The sequence below is a fragment of the Centrocercus urophasianus genome, unplaced genomic scaffold (genome assembly GCF_019232065.1).
Source record: "Centrocercus urophasianus isolate 14NV4802_14NV808 unplaced genomic scaffold, USGS_Curo_1.0 seq_9, whole genome shotgun sequence".
Classification (NCBI taxonomy): Eukaryota; Metazoa; Chordata; class Aves; order Galliformes; family Phasianidae; genus Centrocercus; species Centrocercus urophasianus.
In genome coordinates, this window is record NW_024885532.1 from 8,839,885 (window position 1) to 8,857,928 (window position 18,044).

The window sequence follows — 18,044 nt, forward strand, 5'->3', positions numbered from 1 at the left end:
ACAGGACAAGAGGCAGTGGACCCAAATCGGAACACAGGAGGTGCACTCTGAATATCAGAAAGGACTTTTTGACTGTGAGAGTGACTGAGCACCAGCATAGTTTGCCCAGAGAAGTTGTGGAGTCTCTCACTTTGGAGATCCTCAAAAGCCAGGTGGACATGGGCCTGGGAAATTTGTGTTGGGTGGCACTGCTTAAGGTGCATGGACCAGGTGACCTCCAGAAGTCCCTGCAAATCTGAGACTGTGTGGTTCAATGAATACTAGGGAGAAAGAACCTCAAACCATTAGGATGTTGAACTCAGTCCTTTCTATTTGCAGGCAACAAGAGAATATATGACTAAGCTGACATCACTCATACACTACAGGCCACAAAATCCTTTCCTGCCCCCTTAACAGACCTTGTGATTGAAGCCAAAATCACAAATACATGAATTTTTAAATACCTCCAAAATTTGAAACATAGAGATATGCTACAAGACAGATTCAAATCCTTAAGACACAATACTCAACACTTCTCATTTCACAAAGGTCAGGTACTGTGGTAGTACTCAGAGTCCAATTAAACTGGTATTATACTGCATGAGGCACTTCTGAAGCATACAATAAATGACAGTCCCTATCCTTAACAGCTGACAATCTAAACACCATTTTCATTTCTTTTCATTTTCAAATCTTTCTACATGGTTTTCAACTGACTTTAAAAAATGACAAGCAGCTAATGCTACATCAAATCTATTTATGCACTAAACAAAGTTCAAAGTACCCTACACAGTTATTTTCTTTTGCGCTGATAACTTATCAATGACATGATAGTATCAATAAAAAACTTATACTAAATTTCTTAATATGTAAAAAGAAATTCTAAATAGAAAACAAAACTAATCAATACATGCTGCTGTATGAAGCATGAAAAATCACAAGAGCCATATGCCAGCATGCTAATAATTTAAAAGCTCTAACCTAAACACAGATCCAGAATGAATTTTAAAAAGCTGAAAAATCTTCCTTCTAAAACACATCTATTACACTAACAGGTTGCATGTTAAAAGTGACCTGAGATGTTCATACATACATCAGTGAAGAGGTTAGTGTAATTCTTCACTAATAAAATCATGGTTGATTACAAAATGTAATATGCTAACATATATACCCCTAAGAAGAAAAAGAAATCAACATTCTCTCATAAAATTGTTTCAGGCATTCATCACTACACCATAGACGTTTCTTCTGAGTATCTACAATGTCCACAAGTAAGCTCTGATTACAGTCAGTGAAAGTCTACAATTCATCAGTGGCATCTCATGCCATTCAGACATCTGCTCTGGGCATTTTGAAGGCATCAGTGCCATACGGACAATTAAATCTAGCCCTGTCTTTCTACTGGCTGTAATAGAAATTTAAATACTGATTGTGTGGAGTTAAGCAAGGAGATGATTGTCTCTGGCTGGAGGTGAAAGTAAATGGATGCATCAACAGAAACTACCAGACAGATAGGAGACATTACCCAACATTACAAGGAACAGGCAGTACCCTGACAGCCTCATACGTGACACCATGTAAAGCAGAGATGATTTAGGCAATGGTATCAGAATTAGCAAATCTGGGACCAAATGAGTGAAATATAATTAGGCACACGTTGTTTATTTGGCATGGACATGATGGGGGAAAAAAAAAAAAAGAAAGGAACATGCCTGACAGGGTGTAAATGTGAAAAATGAAGAGTTCAAATTTACCAGTGAAGAATGTGATCCAATACCTCCAATATCTTGATTTACGGGCGAATTTACTGTATTGCATTTTATTTATTTTATTTTATTCTGGTAACAAAATAAGAAAACAAATAAATGGTGTCTAAGCTATCAGCTCAACTTTACTTTAAAACAACCAATGTCCCACATCTGATTTCTGCAATATCTCATAGTCAGACATTCCACAAAATAATCTAATCAAGAGCATGCTAAAGTACTTTTTTTTTTGCTCTTTCACGATTCTTTTAAATTAATAGAAGTATAATCTTAAAACTTGATACAACTGCTTTTTAAAACAAGAATAAACCAGGATTCAGCTTTTTCTTTTTTTCTGAGAAAAGCAACTTTTTTGTCTTGCAGGCAGACTTACAGTACATTTCTCCCTTGATTTTCTCAGAATCATGAAACTTTTAATTAAGTATGCAATTACAGTGTTGGGTCAATCCACGTTCAAAGAGTAAAAAAAGGCTTAGTGACCTCCCCCAAAAAGTGAATATTCCAAAATAAAATATATTCTGTAATTATGACTTTTAAAAACATATCCAATTCTAGAAGTAATATTATGGAAACAGTATCTCAGGAGAAGTGCATGAAAGAATCATATAAAAAACTCAGGAATTTCATTTTTATACGTTCGTATTTAGCTTGGAGAAGTTTCCAGGGAGACCTCATTTTGGCCTTCCAATACTTGGAAAAGAGTGCATAAACTCTTGATGCAATGACTGTTTACATGGGTGGATAGTGATAGAACAAGGGGGAATAGTTTTAAACTAAGACAGGGGAAGTTTAGGTTAGATACAAGGGGGAAATTTTTCACTCAGAGGGTGGTGACGCACTGGAACAGGTTGCCCAAGGAGGTTGTGGATGCCCCATCCCTGGAGGCATTCAAGGCCAGGCTGGATGTGGCTCTGGGCAGCCTGGTCTGGTGGTTGGCGACCCTGCACATAGCAGGGGAATTCAAACCAGATGATCATTGTGGTCCTTTTTAACCCAGGCTGTCCTGTGATAATATAATAATGTGTCTCCATCATTCAAACTAACTTACTCTGTCTTCCAAAGAAAGACTATAAAGTAAATCCACAGAGCTTGACTTTAGGGCCAGTACTCCTCAACATTTTCATATATGCCTTGGATACACAACTCAAATGCATGTGGAACATGTGGACAACACTCTCAGACATACAGATGAAATTTTGGATGGTCCTATGTTGTGATGATCCTGGAGTTGAACTCATTGATTCCTGTGAGTCCTTTTCTTCTAATATATTAAAATGTGATGTCAACCACCAAGGACAAACACTACACATCATATATACAAGCCTATGGACTATATCCTAGGAGTAAAGACCTCTCAAAAGATACTTAGGAGTTATGGCATAGAAAAGTCTGAACAAAAGCTTCTTAAAAAGACACAATGCTATGAAGACAAGAAACAATGTTCTCATTGACAGCAGAAACACAGAAATAAACAATATTTTCATAAGGAAGTGATGCTACCTCTACATACCACATGGGGAAGGCTCATCTACATCATGAAATTTTATTTCCTGTTCTTTTCTGTAGCTATCAAAAATGGGCAGTGAAAGAAAATGGAAATTAAATAAAAAAGTTATAACAATAATTTGGAGACTAACAATGAGAAAGATAAATAGACTTTCAGGACCAAAATGAAATGAGATCTTCCAAAACAGCCCGCTTTGAAAAGATTCTCTTCCCCACAAAAAAATTATCCTCAGAGTAAAGCTCATCCATGTCCATCAATAAAGCCTATCTTTAATTTCTGTCTGGGAAAGCAGCAGTATACCTTTCAGACAAAAACATTATTTAGTGCTCCTCTAGATAACAGTAACTGTGCCTGTATTTTTAGCGTAACTGTCAGGGTCAAAGCTACTACTACTGCTTTCATACATATGCTGCATTACAGAGTGAGCCTACACTACAAACATAAACCACCCCTGTTTTAAATAAGGCTTCTGAAATCCTCATGTAAAATTAAACAGTGTTCCTGGCTGTTAAACCTTTCAGGATGAACTGATAATCCTAGCTCAGTAGTAGGTGTGCATTAATAGAGCACTTACATTCTGAAGAGGGGTGGATATCTTCTCAACAGAGATAATATGTAATACGACTTCTTAGACTGCAAATTCTGTATCTTCTCATAATTGTAATGACAACTAGAAATCAGTTCTAAGAAAACATTTAATTACAAATTGCGTAACAGCCAACTCCCAAATAAGAAATGAAAAATTCTTAAAAAGCATATTATATCTAAGAGCCATATTACAAAGGCAGGAGATATCAGAGAAGTGAATAGACTGAACTGTCTGATTTTCTGTGCATTCTGTTGTCATAAAAATTTTCAACCAAACCTTCTACCATGATGTGCGGAGTAGAAATGTTCCAATGCCAGAGAACAATATTCTATTTGAAATGGAAGAACATGCTTCCAAGTAGAGTATTGAAAACCATTTATTTTTTCCCAACTGAAGCATACAAATAATCTTCAGTAGCTGTGTTAGAAAATCCAGTGATACCAGCATTTACAAAACCTCTGAGAACTTCTTAAAATTATGCCAGTGTTACATGTTACTTCAAATAAATGAAATCTAATAGGAAATAATTCCTACACACGTATGTTTGTGTGCTCTGAGTGCTAAACTTGCACTGTGGTAGAAGACTGCTATACATATTGCCCTCTCTGATGGCATATTCCCTGAAAGGAGCTCAGATGCAGAAAAATATTACAGATACCAGCAACTTTTGTTGTCAGAAACACAGAGAGAGGGAAAATTTTGGATGTCAGGGGGAAGTTCTTGACAGAGAGAGTGGTGAGCGATGGAACAGGCTGTCCAGAGAGATTGTGGATGCCCCATCCCTGGAGGCATTCAAGGCCAGGTTGGATGGGGCCCTGGGCAGCCTGGTCTAGTATTAAATGTGGAGGTTGGTGGCCCTGCCTGTGGCAGGGGGGGTTGGAGCTTGATGATTCTTGGGTCCCTTCCAACTCAAGCCATTCTATGACTCATGCTATGAAACGAGTCAGGCTTGCCACTTCTTTCATGCCTTCAAGAGACTTAGAAATTGTTTTATTTGTGATGAAAACAGCAATGCTATTGTCTGCAGGCTTCAAGACATCATCATTTGCAGCTCCAGAAGGATTTCACGTAAAATTTTAATCTCCATTACATATGAAAAATAAGAATGAGAAAGCTCTGTTAGATCTTATTAATCCACTCCTGATTGCCATAACATGCATCTCTGACAAATCAATGTACATGAAATAAACAACACACTGCCACGCAAAACAGCACTGAATTCAGTTCAAGGACACACAATATAAACTATCAGTAACTTACAGTATTTCTTGTTTGCTTCAGCTGTTAACAGACCATGGTGTAAAAGTTCTTTATAACATTAATTTTTACTTGTTGATTAAATATACAGCACATCTTAAATATGTCAAACTAAATGACTTCATAGCGAGTCTTTTGGAAGATTAGAAAGAATTAGGAGAACAGGACAGAACCTGTCCTAGTTCTGTGTAAGACAGAAGCTTCATAACTAAATAAAATATTCTGTCTGGGACCCTACCAGCTAAAATTTTTTACAGATAAAAATAATTTAGTACTGCCAATTAATATCTGGGATCCTGTACAATAAACGCTAAAATTTCACTGAGATTTTTGGGCTTTGTGAAATCATGAAATTAACAGGTGATCTATTTAACAAGATACCATACTCACACAACATACAACATAATAGCATCCATCCTGAAGTATATTATTTATTTTAAGAAACGAAAAATAGCTTCATCATAAATTACTGCAGCCAACTGCAAAATATCCAGACTTCTGTTGCCTACTCTTTTGGAACATCTGAAGCAGCTTTTGTGAATGAGAACTCAACTACGATGATCTCTGTCTCTAACCAATATTTCATACTCTCCAAGGAAGAGTAGTTTTCTTTCTGGAAGGCTGAATTGGATGAAATACGCTTTGAAGCCCTGCATAAAAGCTGAGCTCCTATAGCCTGACTCCTTCCTAAGCCTCTAAACTCCTCAGTATATCCATCTGACTGCTCCACAGCAGTTTTTACAGAAGTGAAGCTATGCAGTCTAGCTTCAACCAGGATGTATATCAACATCTTTTAATAATTTCAGACAAGTTATACCAATCTGCAGCATCTAGGAAGTTTATATACTACATCTCTCTCTCCCCCACTGGGTTTTAATGCTGACATTTCACAACATCTTCAAGGATTACCAAGGATTATAGAAGCTCCACTATACTTTTACGACTATTAAGCGAACCTGTTGATTTAAATGAAACTAAAGAAATAAGATAGAAAGTGGTAGTGACAAATGGACAGGGAACTGATTCTACAGTAAATAGAGAACCGTGGTAAACAACAAAAACCATAAAGGTTTTAAACAAAAGATAACAGAAGAAGAACAAAGAGAAAGAACTGATTCAGGTCAGGTCATAAAGTAAAAACAAAGATCACCTCATCACTAGAATTGCACCTGGAAAACAGGAAAAGTTCTAAGTAAAGACCTTACCATATGAGATTCCATGTAAGGGATGGAATATCTCCCATAAGAGAAAAGACTGAAAGAGCTGGGGCTGTTCAGCCTGGAGAAGAGAAGGTTCCAGGGAGACCTGATAGCGGACTTTCAGTATCTAAAGGGGGTTTGTAAGAGAGAAGGGGACGGACTCAATAGAAACATCTGTTGTGATAGAATGAAGGGAAATGATTTCAAACTACGAGGGGAGATTTAAACTAGATATAATGAGAAAGATGTTTTATGATAAGGCTGGTGAGACACTGGAACAGGCTGCTCAGAGAGGTGGTGGATGCCCCATCCCCTAGAGACATCCAAGGTCAGGTGGGACGGAGCTCTGAGCAACCCGATGGAGCTGTAGGTGCGTGTTCACAGCAGAGGAGTTGGGCTAGATGGTCTTTAAGGCTCCCTTCCAACTCAAATGATTCTCTGATATAACTCTTATCCTTCTTAAAGCTATCATGCTTAATCCACTGAAACAGGACTTGTAATAAGTCTAGTTCATTACAAACTAAACATACAAGTTAACTAATAAGTGGTAGAACAGAGGCATGCAGAGAAGCTTGTCTATGCTCTCACAGCACTTCGCAGGGAAATCACCTGCAGACCACCACTGTGCTCATACCCCTAAAGATTTATTCCAAGATGAAATCTTCCATCTTGAAACACATAAAACAGGTTTTGTTTTTTTTTTCCCCCTAGAAAGGAAACTGGTGCAGTAAAGTGAAAAGAAAAATAGCATCATTAAGTGACTCTCCAACCTGAAACATCAAGTAGAAATTTTATTATTTCATTGCCTAGGATTGCTTTGGCTTAAGTCTCTCAAAGGCATTTAGGCTCGTTGTGAGCCATTCCAGTGCTGGGAAATTTCACACAACAACTCAGCATTTTTATGAAAATCAAAATATAATAAAATAAGGGAAACTTAAGCAGGAACAAATGAGCACGGATTTAAATATTGCTAGAAGAGAACATAAATTTGTTAAATGCAGAAAAACAGCCTCACAAAATTTTACTTTCTTGGTTCACAGCTCTCCTTTCTGTGTGCATTCATACATGCTGATCTGGCAGACAAAAATCTATTTTTACCGCTTTTCATTTCTGTCTGTACCACAGTGCTAAGAGAGCGATGATAATGTAAACTGGATTAATTTTTGGCTGATGCATCACTGACAAATTATTAATCTAATTCTACCTGTAAAACGTCTCAGAAAGAGCATACTGGTACATTACAAATGCTTTTTTTTTTTAACTACATGTTTAATATTTCTCTCATATATAGCGGTACAGTTGATTCTGTGCCTTACAGAAAAATCATTACTAGATTTCAAAATCACTCTAAAATACCATTCCAAAGCCAACAGCTGAAGGGGGAAAATACTTTTCAACTGTCTGAAGTCTGAAAATTTAGCGTTAGGAAACAAGAGTGCCATTGTTAATTATAACAATTTTACCATGAAATTCTTGCAGTAGTAACAGGAGTCCATTCCTTCCTTGAACATATGGCTCCCATATCAACATAAAGCCTGGGAAATTCATGACGCCATCACAACTAAAGTGATCCATCATCAATGTAAGTCAACGTATGTCACTCACTGTGACTTCTGCAGAGAGACTGTATGGATAATCATACAGTGATTTAAATCCAAAGTAATAAATTTGCCTTTCTAATGCTTTTATTGCCTATTAAATGTAAATTAATACCTTGGAAGGGAAAAATAGGTCATGTATTCCTCTGGCTGATTCCTGCATAAACATTATGGACTTGATTCAGTTGCTCGTACCTACATGTATAGAGAGTATACTGAGGTGTGCTTGGGAGGCCCTCAAAAGAATAGCAGAGTCACAGAACCTGAGAAAGGTTTGCACCCTTCCTGAGTGAAAGCCAGATGTCAAATAGGGTAATTGAGGACATCCCGAATGGTACTAAATGCCTACATGGGACAATTTGAGTGGAATCTCTACACCAGTATTCAGTTCCAAACTGGGATGCCCTACACCATTTAGACGTAGGATATCTTCAGATGTGACATACCTTCAGGTGACCAGATGCAAGTTGAGTTCCATTATTGTCAGTGGACTCAACAGAGCTCCATTTAATTCTAAGAACAACACCTACACCACGTTCCCTGAGTAGCTCCCCAGGACTCTAGACAAAAATCCCACTAATTGCCAAACACAGACTTCCAGTACACACTGCAAACACCTGAGCACAGTTAGGATCCCAAGACAAATTCCACTCTACAGCTAGGTGGGATTATTACCAATATATGAACCCCAGTTTGGCTCACCGAACTGTAGGCAAATGAACTCGACTGCTTATTGCTATGACAGTAATTATTGTGCGATCTTTTACAGTCAAAGCAAAGAGAAAGATCCCTTCAGAGACTGATTCAGTTAAATGCCTAGTTCTGGATAAGACTAACCAAAACTTTATATGCACCAAAGCATGTAGTACATGTTCAGCGACTCTTAATAAATATTGTAACTAAGTTATACAGCTAATGGCAATAGGAGCAGATGGCTGTATTTCCTTTTCCTGTCAACCTCCTGTTCATTTGTATTCTCTTACCTAGTGACTTACAAACATCAACATAGAGTTTTCTATCTTATTCATTCTCTTCGAACACTTATTACAGTGTTAATACAATCCTAACTCCTTAACAAAAAAATAAAAAATGCATTGCATCTTGACAATTTGGTTTTGCACATAACCAGAAGCACTACTTTTCAAATCTCAGTGCCAGATGAATACTAAAGTTTGCATCAAAGTTTTCTTGCAAAGAGGTCCGCAAATTCCTGTTTTAAGCAATGTGTGAAAAATACCATGTTGAAAATATAAGAGTTATGAAACAAAAGAAAAGAATAACAAAGGAGAATACTTTAATACTTCAAAAAATTCATCATCATCAAAATAAATATTAACAATAGTGTTCAAGGAGTAGAGGAAGACTTGCAAGAAAAACTGCATGTTTGCTATTTTTGGAGCTTGCTGAACTGCAAAAGACACTGAAACACTAGGACAAGAAAGCCAGCTTACTAGCAGAAAAATTCAAATAACATACCTTGTTCCAGTCTAAAGCATAAGGAACGTTTTGCAGCCTCTATCTCAGGACTTGGATGATCCAGAACACGTCTGCACCACTGCAGGGGACTCAGTGATTTCTCTTGAAGAGTGACAGTCTTGTTAGGCAAGACGTACAACCTTAACCAAAATACACACAAATGTCAGCAAGAAATGCAATACTTAAGATTTTACATTTCTATTCTCAGTTTCCTGCCCCTTTGTAATTTTTAACAGTGCAAAGCTGCAATGTAATTCTAATAACAAGAGATATTCTGGAAATTAGTTTAAACTAATTTTCTTCCCTCCTCAGCAAGCCAGGTGCCAAATTACAGACTTTACAGGTCTAGAACTGCCAATCTAAGTTCAATGAGACCTCTCATTAAAATCCCACATCTCATTATTAAGATTGTCAGAATTTCAGAAAGGTTCAAAGTTCAAATGCATTAGCTGCTGCACACCTCTGTAAAGATGTACACACAACAAAGAAGTTACCAGTTTTCCCTTTTCTATTTATCTTCACTGGGGATTAGATAATTTCAACATTTGATTTTGCGTATAAATTATAATTTCACTGTTATGCTTTGCATTTTGACCTATAATTTAATCCACTTGTCAGAACACTCATGATAATGCAAGTTGTACAAAGGGCCTTCTCCTAGATGAAGCAAATGCTGTACAGCAGTCAGACTTCTAAAGATTAGAAAACATTTATAGAGATGTTTTCCATGTTGTTTTCCACCAGGAAAAAAAGCAAAAAAAACTAGCATATATGCATTACTCTCATGCGCTATTCTCATACTACAGAAGGCAACTAATCAGATGGCCAAGCACATTAGGAAGCCAGGTATCAAGAGTGGATTTCATGGGTAAATTCTTGAAGCTGGGATTTGTGCTGCTGCTGCTGCCCTTGCAGATTAGCTCACCAGGGCAGGCATCAGCTCACCTGGGTGAACACAAATCTTCCCAGGAAATGAACTATTATTAGCTGCCCAAGATCGCTCTCAGCTTATCAGCCTCACCACTTCTGATCAATGGGGATGCAGACAGTCTTAGTTATTCTGCATCAGCAAAATGCTCCACAGCCTGCAAAAGGATTTAGTATCCAAACAGGAGGTACAAAAGGCAAGACAACAACAACAAAAGGATTGAGCTTATCAGGTAGACTGCTTTCAGCTTTTCAACTGTTGAGAGTTTTGGTTCACCAGCTACCCAAGCCAGAGTGTAACTCTTCTCCCATCTCTGCCCTGTATCTCTTCCTGTGAGGTAGATAAATCAGTGCTCCCTGCCCAGCTCACAGCGAATCAATACCCTCACCTCAACTGGTATCTCTCCTGGCAGTCTCAGAGGAGTTCAACTATTGAATTGCTCTAAGGAGAAGACTAATTTCCCCTTGCTTCCTCCAGTGCTTGGCTACATATTTTAAAAATGATCCTGTGGAAAAAAAAAAAAAGAGAAAAGGAAAAAACAGAAAGGCTTTGAGCTCTCCTGTTAACTTGCAGAAGTGTTTCAAAAGTTAGACATCCAACTGACGAATTCTCAGTGATGAGACACTTAAAGAGCTGACAAAAAGATTTGACTTGTCTGCAATGATGCTAACCCTGTTTTTTTTTTTTTGTTTTTGTTGTTTTTTGTTTGTTTTACTGTAGTTAAAAAAAAAAAAAAAGATAAAAAGCTAAGGTTTAAAATTAGTAACCAACAACCAGGGCACACAATGGTCTTTGGCCTCCTAGATACCAGACTGCTTTGAAGACTTGCATGACAAAAAGCCCCAGGCAGCTGACATCACACAGCTGACCATTAATGGAAAAGGATGGAAATTCAGCCTTGAATGAAAAATGTGCAACAGGTAAAGCAGCTCCTGGCAGAATAAACAAGTTGCCAAATTCTTCTTGTAGAGACATGGCTGTGTGACAAGTAGGCAAGTTTTTATCCTAATAAAGCACTTAGGAATGCTTCCTGGGGGCACATCAAAAAGGATGCTGATCAAGATCATCACTGTGTTGAGGCACACAAAATAATGCTGACTTTGCAGTGCTTTGTGAAACATAAACAAAAAGGAATAATGTTTTGTTGAGGAGGACTGGGGCACACAAATCCTCAGTGGAAAGGAAAGTTGAATCATTGTTGCTCCTCTGTCACGAACACTGGGTTGTAGGACTGAAGTAAAATCAGGACCTATAGCCCCAGAGGAACATTGCACAGACCAACAGTGCACACAGTGAAACCACACTAGCAACATGTCCATACAATTTTTGGACGATTCTCAGCTGGAAGAAGCAATTATCAAAAACTGAAGCATGGATAACCTTGCAGCGTGAATTAGATATAATCAACATTCAAGAAATATTTACACTGTTCAGATTAATTTTAAAATATTTTTTCTGCTACCAAAATAAGGATGTTTAAGTGCTTCTCAGCTGCACTACGTTGTATTCTCAGCTCATCTAACCTTCCTATTCAAAAACTGCAATCATTAGAAAAATGATGTTGAAGTTTCAACACATTCTTAAGACGGATATGTGAATACAGATAATGCAGATCATACTACTGAGACTGTGTGTTGTGTATGAACACAGCTGAGCAACAATTATCCCCAATACAGTTATGCAGCATCATCTCCATAGTATTTCTGCAGTGTCTGGATAGTTCCTGAGATGTCTGCATGCTTTGCTGGGGCAAGTTGGAAGCACCAGACGTTATTTATTTACCCCTTCCAAGAAGCCCCTACTTTTTGTTTTCAAGGAATCCTTCTTCTAGGTCAATTTTCTGTTAGGCTTTATCAATTTGCTGTTTGTTGCTGCCTTACCTGACGCACCAGCACACCGCCATGCGTCCTGATGCTACATGAAGATACACAAACAACCCTTTAGGTCTATGTCTAAAAGACAAAAGCCCTCCCAAATCCCTTACGATCTGCTACAATTGGACTGAGATTTTAGGATGGCGAGCGAGGCGGCGCTGCCCTGATAAAGGATTTCCCGAATCCCTTAATATTTTTAATTCCTTATGTAAAGCGGAGGCTGGAACTAGGCTGACACCTCAAATCGGGGGAGGCAAGCATCCGCGGAAGGGAGAATGCAGAAGGGGCACACGCAGGGAGGGGAGCCGAGGGATCAAGCACTGGGGGTCCCCACCGCGCCATATTAAAATAAAGGAAAAATAAAAGAAAACGCAGGATAAAAAAGGCAGATGTAAGTTTAAGCAGCACGAGATCAAGTGGATTTGGGGGCTAATGCTAATAACGCCTTGAGCCAGCAGCCGGGAAGCTCGGCAGCCCCGCAAGGGGCCCGGGGACGGCCGCGGGGGCGATCCGCATGTACCATGTATCCTCGTCCTGGCCGCAGCATCCGTCCTCCAGCTCCAGCACCGCCACCTCGTCCAGCACCGTTGCAACCCCCGCACCGCCGGCCTCCTGCCCGCCGCCAGCCGCCTTGAAGTAGGCGAGGGGCTCCTGCAGGCCGGGCGCGGCGCCGGGCAGCGGGCCGGGCACGCACGGCGCGGCCGGGGTCGGAGCCGGAGCCGGAGCCGGCCCAGGGGGGCTGGCGGGGCGCAGCGCGGCGGGGGCCGGCAGCGGGGCCAGCAGCAGGTGCGGGCTGGGCGGGCGGGCGGCGGCGGCACGGCTGCGGAGCTGTTCGTTTTGCTTCTCCAGCTTGCGCACCAGCTCCTGCAGCTTCTTCACCTCCAGCTCGGCGCTCACGGCCGCGCCGGCGCCGCTCCCCTTCACCTCCGCCATCATCGCCGGTTTCAGCAAGGCGGCCTCCATCCTGCCGGCCCTTCGCCGCGCCGCCGCAGGGCAGCGCCCGGGCCCGCGGGCGCTGGGGAGGGAGCGCCGGGAACGAGAGTCGGGACTCTGCGCTGCGCTCCGCCGCCCGCTCCGCTCCGCCGCTGCTGCGCCTCCCGACAGCGGCGGGCAAGGCGCGGGCGGGCCCGGTTCCCTCCCACTCGGCAGCCGGAGCGGGGAGGGAACAAAGCCGGGGCCGCCGCCTGGCCGCTCGGCTCGGGGCCGCGCCGGGACGCCGAATGATGTGAGCCCGTAGGTGTCGAGGTGGTAATTATGCAGATTGCGGTGTGACTGGAAACGAGAGGCGCAGCGGGAGGCTCTGTCGTCGGGCCCGAAAGGAACGGATGCAGGCAGACGTTTGTGGCTACCAGACTTGCTGATGTTTCGGGTCTTCTGATTCACAGCAGCGTGTTTTCAGAACAAGTGTCGTGACAAGAGCTGAGGGAGCTGGGGCTATTTACTTATTGAAGGAGGCTCAAGGGACACCGCATCTCTCTCTGCAACTGCCTCGAGGAGGTGGGGGGGTCTCTTCTCCGAAGCTGCAGGCAATGGGACAAGAAGAAACGGCCTCAGGTTGCTCCAGAGGAGCTCTAGGCTGGATATTACAAAAAGGGGCTGTGAAGCATTGGGACAGGCTGCCCAGGGAAGTAGTTGGGTCCCCATCCCTGGAAGTATTTAAAAGACATGTAGGTGTGGTCCTTAAGGGTGTGGTTGAGCTGCAGATGTGGCAGTGCTGGGTTAACGGCTGGAGTTGATAACCTTAGAAGTCTTTTCCAACGCAAATAATTCTATGGGTCTATGATTTTTTTAAGATGTGTTGGTGATGAAGGGAGACAGAACCACAAACAGTAGAAAACCACACAAAATTGTTGGAAAAGACTTTTACCACTAAGATTGTCTAGTCCACGACTACCATGACCAATAAACCATGTCCTTCAGTGCCACATCTCCACATTTCTTTAACACCTCCAGGGACGGTGAAACCACCACTTCTGTGTGCAGGCTGTTCCAGTGCCTCATCACTCTTTCTGAGAAGAAATTCTTCCTAATATCCAACCTGAAGCTCCCCTGGCACAACTTGAAGCCGTTACCTCTCTTACTGTCATGAATTACCAAGCATAACAAAAACATAACAAAATTGTTAAGTGGAGGAGAACCCCTGAGATGAAAAATGCTCCTCCCTCCCTCTTCCCTGATTGAAAGGTCCTTTAACACAGCCCAGATAATGTAAATCAGTTTGCTACCCTTCCTTATCATTCCTTGTCTAGGAACAAGTAATTTCTTCCAGTGGAAGAAATTACTCATGCATCCCTTCTCCTCAGCAAGCAGGTGGAAAGAGGTTCAGCATCATACCCAACCACTGTGTGGGCAACACAACCATTTCACTCCCAGGACTGCCCCTTGGGTTCATTTAATCAGGAGAAGACAGAAGTTGCCCTGACGTTGCTGCCATGAAGTTTCCTACAGCTCTGATGTGATGTATGCGAATTGCCAGGTCAGCCACTGCTGGTAGCTTTTGGGGTCAATTGGCTGCTACCCAACTGCTGGGTACACCAATCCTGGACGGAGCTGTAGCGATAGCAGCCACTGCCACCCACAGCATCACAGGTTTCATATGTCAGGAGGTACAGGTCCTCTACTCATAGCATAAAAAAAATCAACCAGTTCTCAGTTTTCTCTCTTTTGTTCGTAGTCTTTGAGGGGAAACTTTCTTCTGCATATGCACAGGACCACAGCACTATTACTTGTTAATCGTTTAAGCACTTACGCTACCACAGCGTAAGGATAACAGCTTGTACTACAAGAATGGCTGTAAAGATAAAGCAGAGAACAAAGCACTGATGTACTGATTTTTATTTTACCACCAAAGAGAATAAATATAGCCTCTAGCATAACCTAGATTGATCCTGATAGTGCTTAATCCAAAAATTTTGTTTGGTCTCCTCCATCCACTTGGAAGAGAGAAGTGGAAAAATGTTGAATGTAAAAAACTGCTGGCCCCAATTCTGCCACATATCATCCATGTTGGTAGCATAATCCAGTTTTCACTGCTATGGATAGCAAATTGTTGATTACCTGCTTCTGTTTATGCTGCCAACACAAATGCTGCACACAGACACTTGTTGGGGCAGTGGTCAGAGGAGGAAAAGCTGAGTGCTATGCCTTAGTCTTGAGCCAAACTTTTCAGGCAGCTCAAACAAGTTGATTACAAGCAGAATAAGGTTCACTACATCTCACCCCTCTTCTTTGAGTAGGACAGCTTCGAATCTCATCTCTATCCTGCAAGAGCTCAAACTTGTTCACGCTTCTGCTACTATGCTCATAATTGCTGTGTGATACCGTGTCTTTTTTCCAGGTATTTCCTGGCTGAGTGGAGGTTAACCATCCATTTCACTGAATTGCTTTTGTTGCTGTACGTCAAATGTATGTGTAACATCTTTGCACATGGTGTTGGTGGATAGATGTGTGCTTTTAAGTCCTCTATCACCTCTGTGCTGGCATACTGGTCTTCTGGCAAGAGGGTTAGAACATGATTGAAATATTTGACCTGTTTGCTTTTCCTGAGCAAATTATTTTCCTCCCAATATTAACGTTACTAAAAAAAATTGTTAACAAGCTCTACTCAGTGTCCCAATACTAGATGATTAGGCTGGCCAGCTGAGAACACATACACTCTTTACAAGCCAAATAAAGACTTTATGATTCCATTTTTTTTTTTTTTTTTTTTTTTTTTTTTTTTAAAGTTACTGATAAAATGTGTTTTACCTTCAGTCTTACATCTTCGAATGCCCATCAAACCTGTTATTTCCTGGACCTGAGAAACTGCAGTAGCAGAAAAGTTGCTGATTTTGGCTACTTACATGGCCTACTGGAGTAGAAATTTATGAATCAGTATAGTTGTTGATAGGCTCCCAGTGCAGAGAACAAAGAAGCAGGAAAGCCTGCAGATCCCATCTGCTCTTTTCTGATAATAAGCCTGTTGCTTTATTCTGTAATAGCTGCAGGCTGGACCTGCCTTTCAGGCAAGCCAGTAAAGAATTAATTGCAGTAATCCAGTCTGAGCTTCACAAAGGATGTGTTACAATAAGGTCAGAGCACGGATGGTAACCTCCATGCCTAGTGAAATTTTGAGGAGCAGTTCCAGACCAAAAAATGTCTGTGAAAATAACTTCATAGAAATAGAGCCACTAATGCAGCAGCAGCAGTCCATCTAATCAGTGACCGGTAACAAAGGCTGAGAGTAGCTGCTTAGGGAAAATATATCAGAAACAAGAAAAATACTGAGAATTTCTCTCCAGCATTCTGTAGTCAGCAGATTGGGACATCTGGGCCATTTATTTTTTATAGCCACCAGTGTGTAATATATTTTGCTGAGGCCCATTTTTAAACCATTTATCCGTTAGGAACACCCTGTGGCAATTAGCACTGCAATTTAATTACGTATTGTAAGAAAAGCTACTTCCTATTATCTGCTTTAAATCTGCTGCCTAGTAATTTAATTGGGTGCCCCTTAGTTCTGTTTTTTTTTTTTCTAAGACAGAATGATTAATCACCCTCTATTCAGATTTTCTTTATCATTCATGACTTATAAAACTCAGTCACTTCTCTTCAAGCTGACAAGCCCTCAGTTATAGAGCCTTGCCCCCACAGAAGCCAGGCTGAACCTCCCGTTCTTCCCCTCCATAATGAAAGCTGAATTTTCCAACCCATTGTTTCCTTTTTATTAGTAGTCCTTGTTTGCTTATATTATGATGGCTTAGGAAGAGATTGTGACAATTTTCTTATAAATCCAAATATATTCAGATAAAAAAAAAAAAAAAAAGAACAACTTCCCCAGAAACATAATGTTACCTTTAGAAGTATTCATACATTCATGAGCACACCTTGTCTTGAAAAAACTGTATAGAATTGCTTCTAATATATCATACCAGATGCCTACATATTTATTTATTGTAATAGGTACAAATTGCATTATAGAAAAGTCAGCTTAACTGAAATACAGTTCCACAGAGCACCTTTCATATTTATTCAGGCCCAGTGTCACAGCTGATGCTTCTGATTCATTTGGCACAAGGCATGCTTTGAGCAATAGGTTAAACGCATGTAAGAAGTTGAACAATGGTACATTCGACCCTCTATAGAATTTTCGTATGCACAGTCTGGTCCTAAAAATTTGTTACTGTTAGATTTAAAAATCAGCTCAAATGTACAGGAGTAGATAAACATCTTCCTGGAGTTACAGGATTCTTCACTATCAATGTCTCTTGCAAACGTTTTATCTTCTTAATTGTTACTTTCAATTTTCTCTTAATTGACTTAATTATTTTTATACAATTTCTTTTTCTAAACTACTATGGTTCTTTCTGATCCTATGTTTTTTTTTCATTATTAAATTAATATTAAGCTGAACTACATCACAGTCACTACTAGCATATATTTTCCATGGGATTAAGTCCAAAACTGCATCATTTTCTGTGAGACCCAGTTGCCCCAGAAAAATCAGTAGTTACGGTAACTAAAATATTGCCTGTGTATTGAACATAGAGATAGTGCTAGTTTGTAGGTCCATCTAGATGGAACATGACACTTGTAATTTAACTGAGTACTTTTTTGTTTTAATTCATCAGTTCCATACGAAATCACTCTGGCTTACAAAACCATTAACCCCTCCCTTACCTTATCAGCCATAGACAGAAAGCATTGACCTACATCAATGCAGGTTGTTTCTTTCTTACAAGTTTCCATCAAGAATGACAGAAAAACAGCTGATCTCCAAATGGCTAAAAAACCACACCACACATTTTGCCAACAATTCTGTTTTCAGCTTGATTTGTCTTCATGGGACAGGGGATGTTGGCAGAAGGAGAAATGCCTTCATGATGATATGAA

The 18,044-nt window shown here is 40.5% G+C and overlaps 1 protein-coding gene across 2 annotated transcripts in view; it reads right to left on the reverse strand.

The window, feature by feature from the left end:
- Positions 1–13,136, reverse strand: part of SLAIN1 (SLAIN motif family member 1) — a 57,914-nt gene extending 44,778 nt beyond the window's left edge. For both annotated transcript variants that reach the window (XM_042839027.1, XM_042839026.1), the window contains exons 1-2: positions 12,694–13,136; positions 9,372–9,511 (exon numbers count right to left, since the gene is read on the reverse strand). In XM_042839027.1, coding sequence (XP_042694961.1) covers positions 9,372–9,511; positions 12,694–13,136 — 583 coding nt within the window. The remainder of the gene's footprint in view (positions 1–9,371; positions 9,512–12,693) is intronic.
- Positions 13,137–18,044: the final 4,908 nt, after the last annotated feature.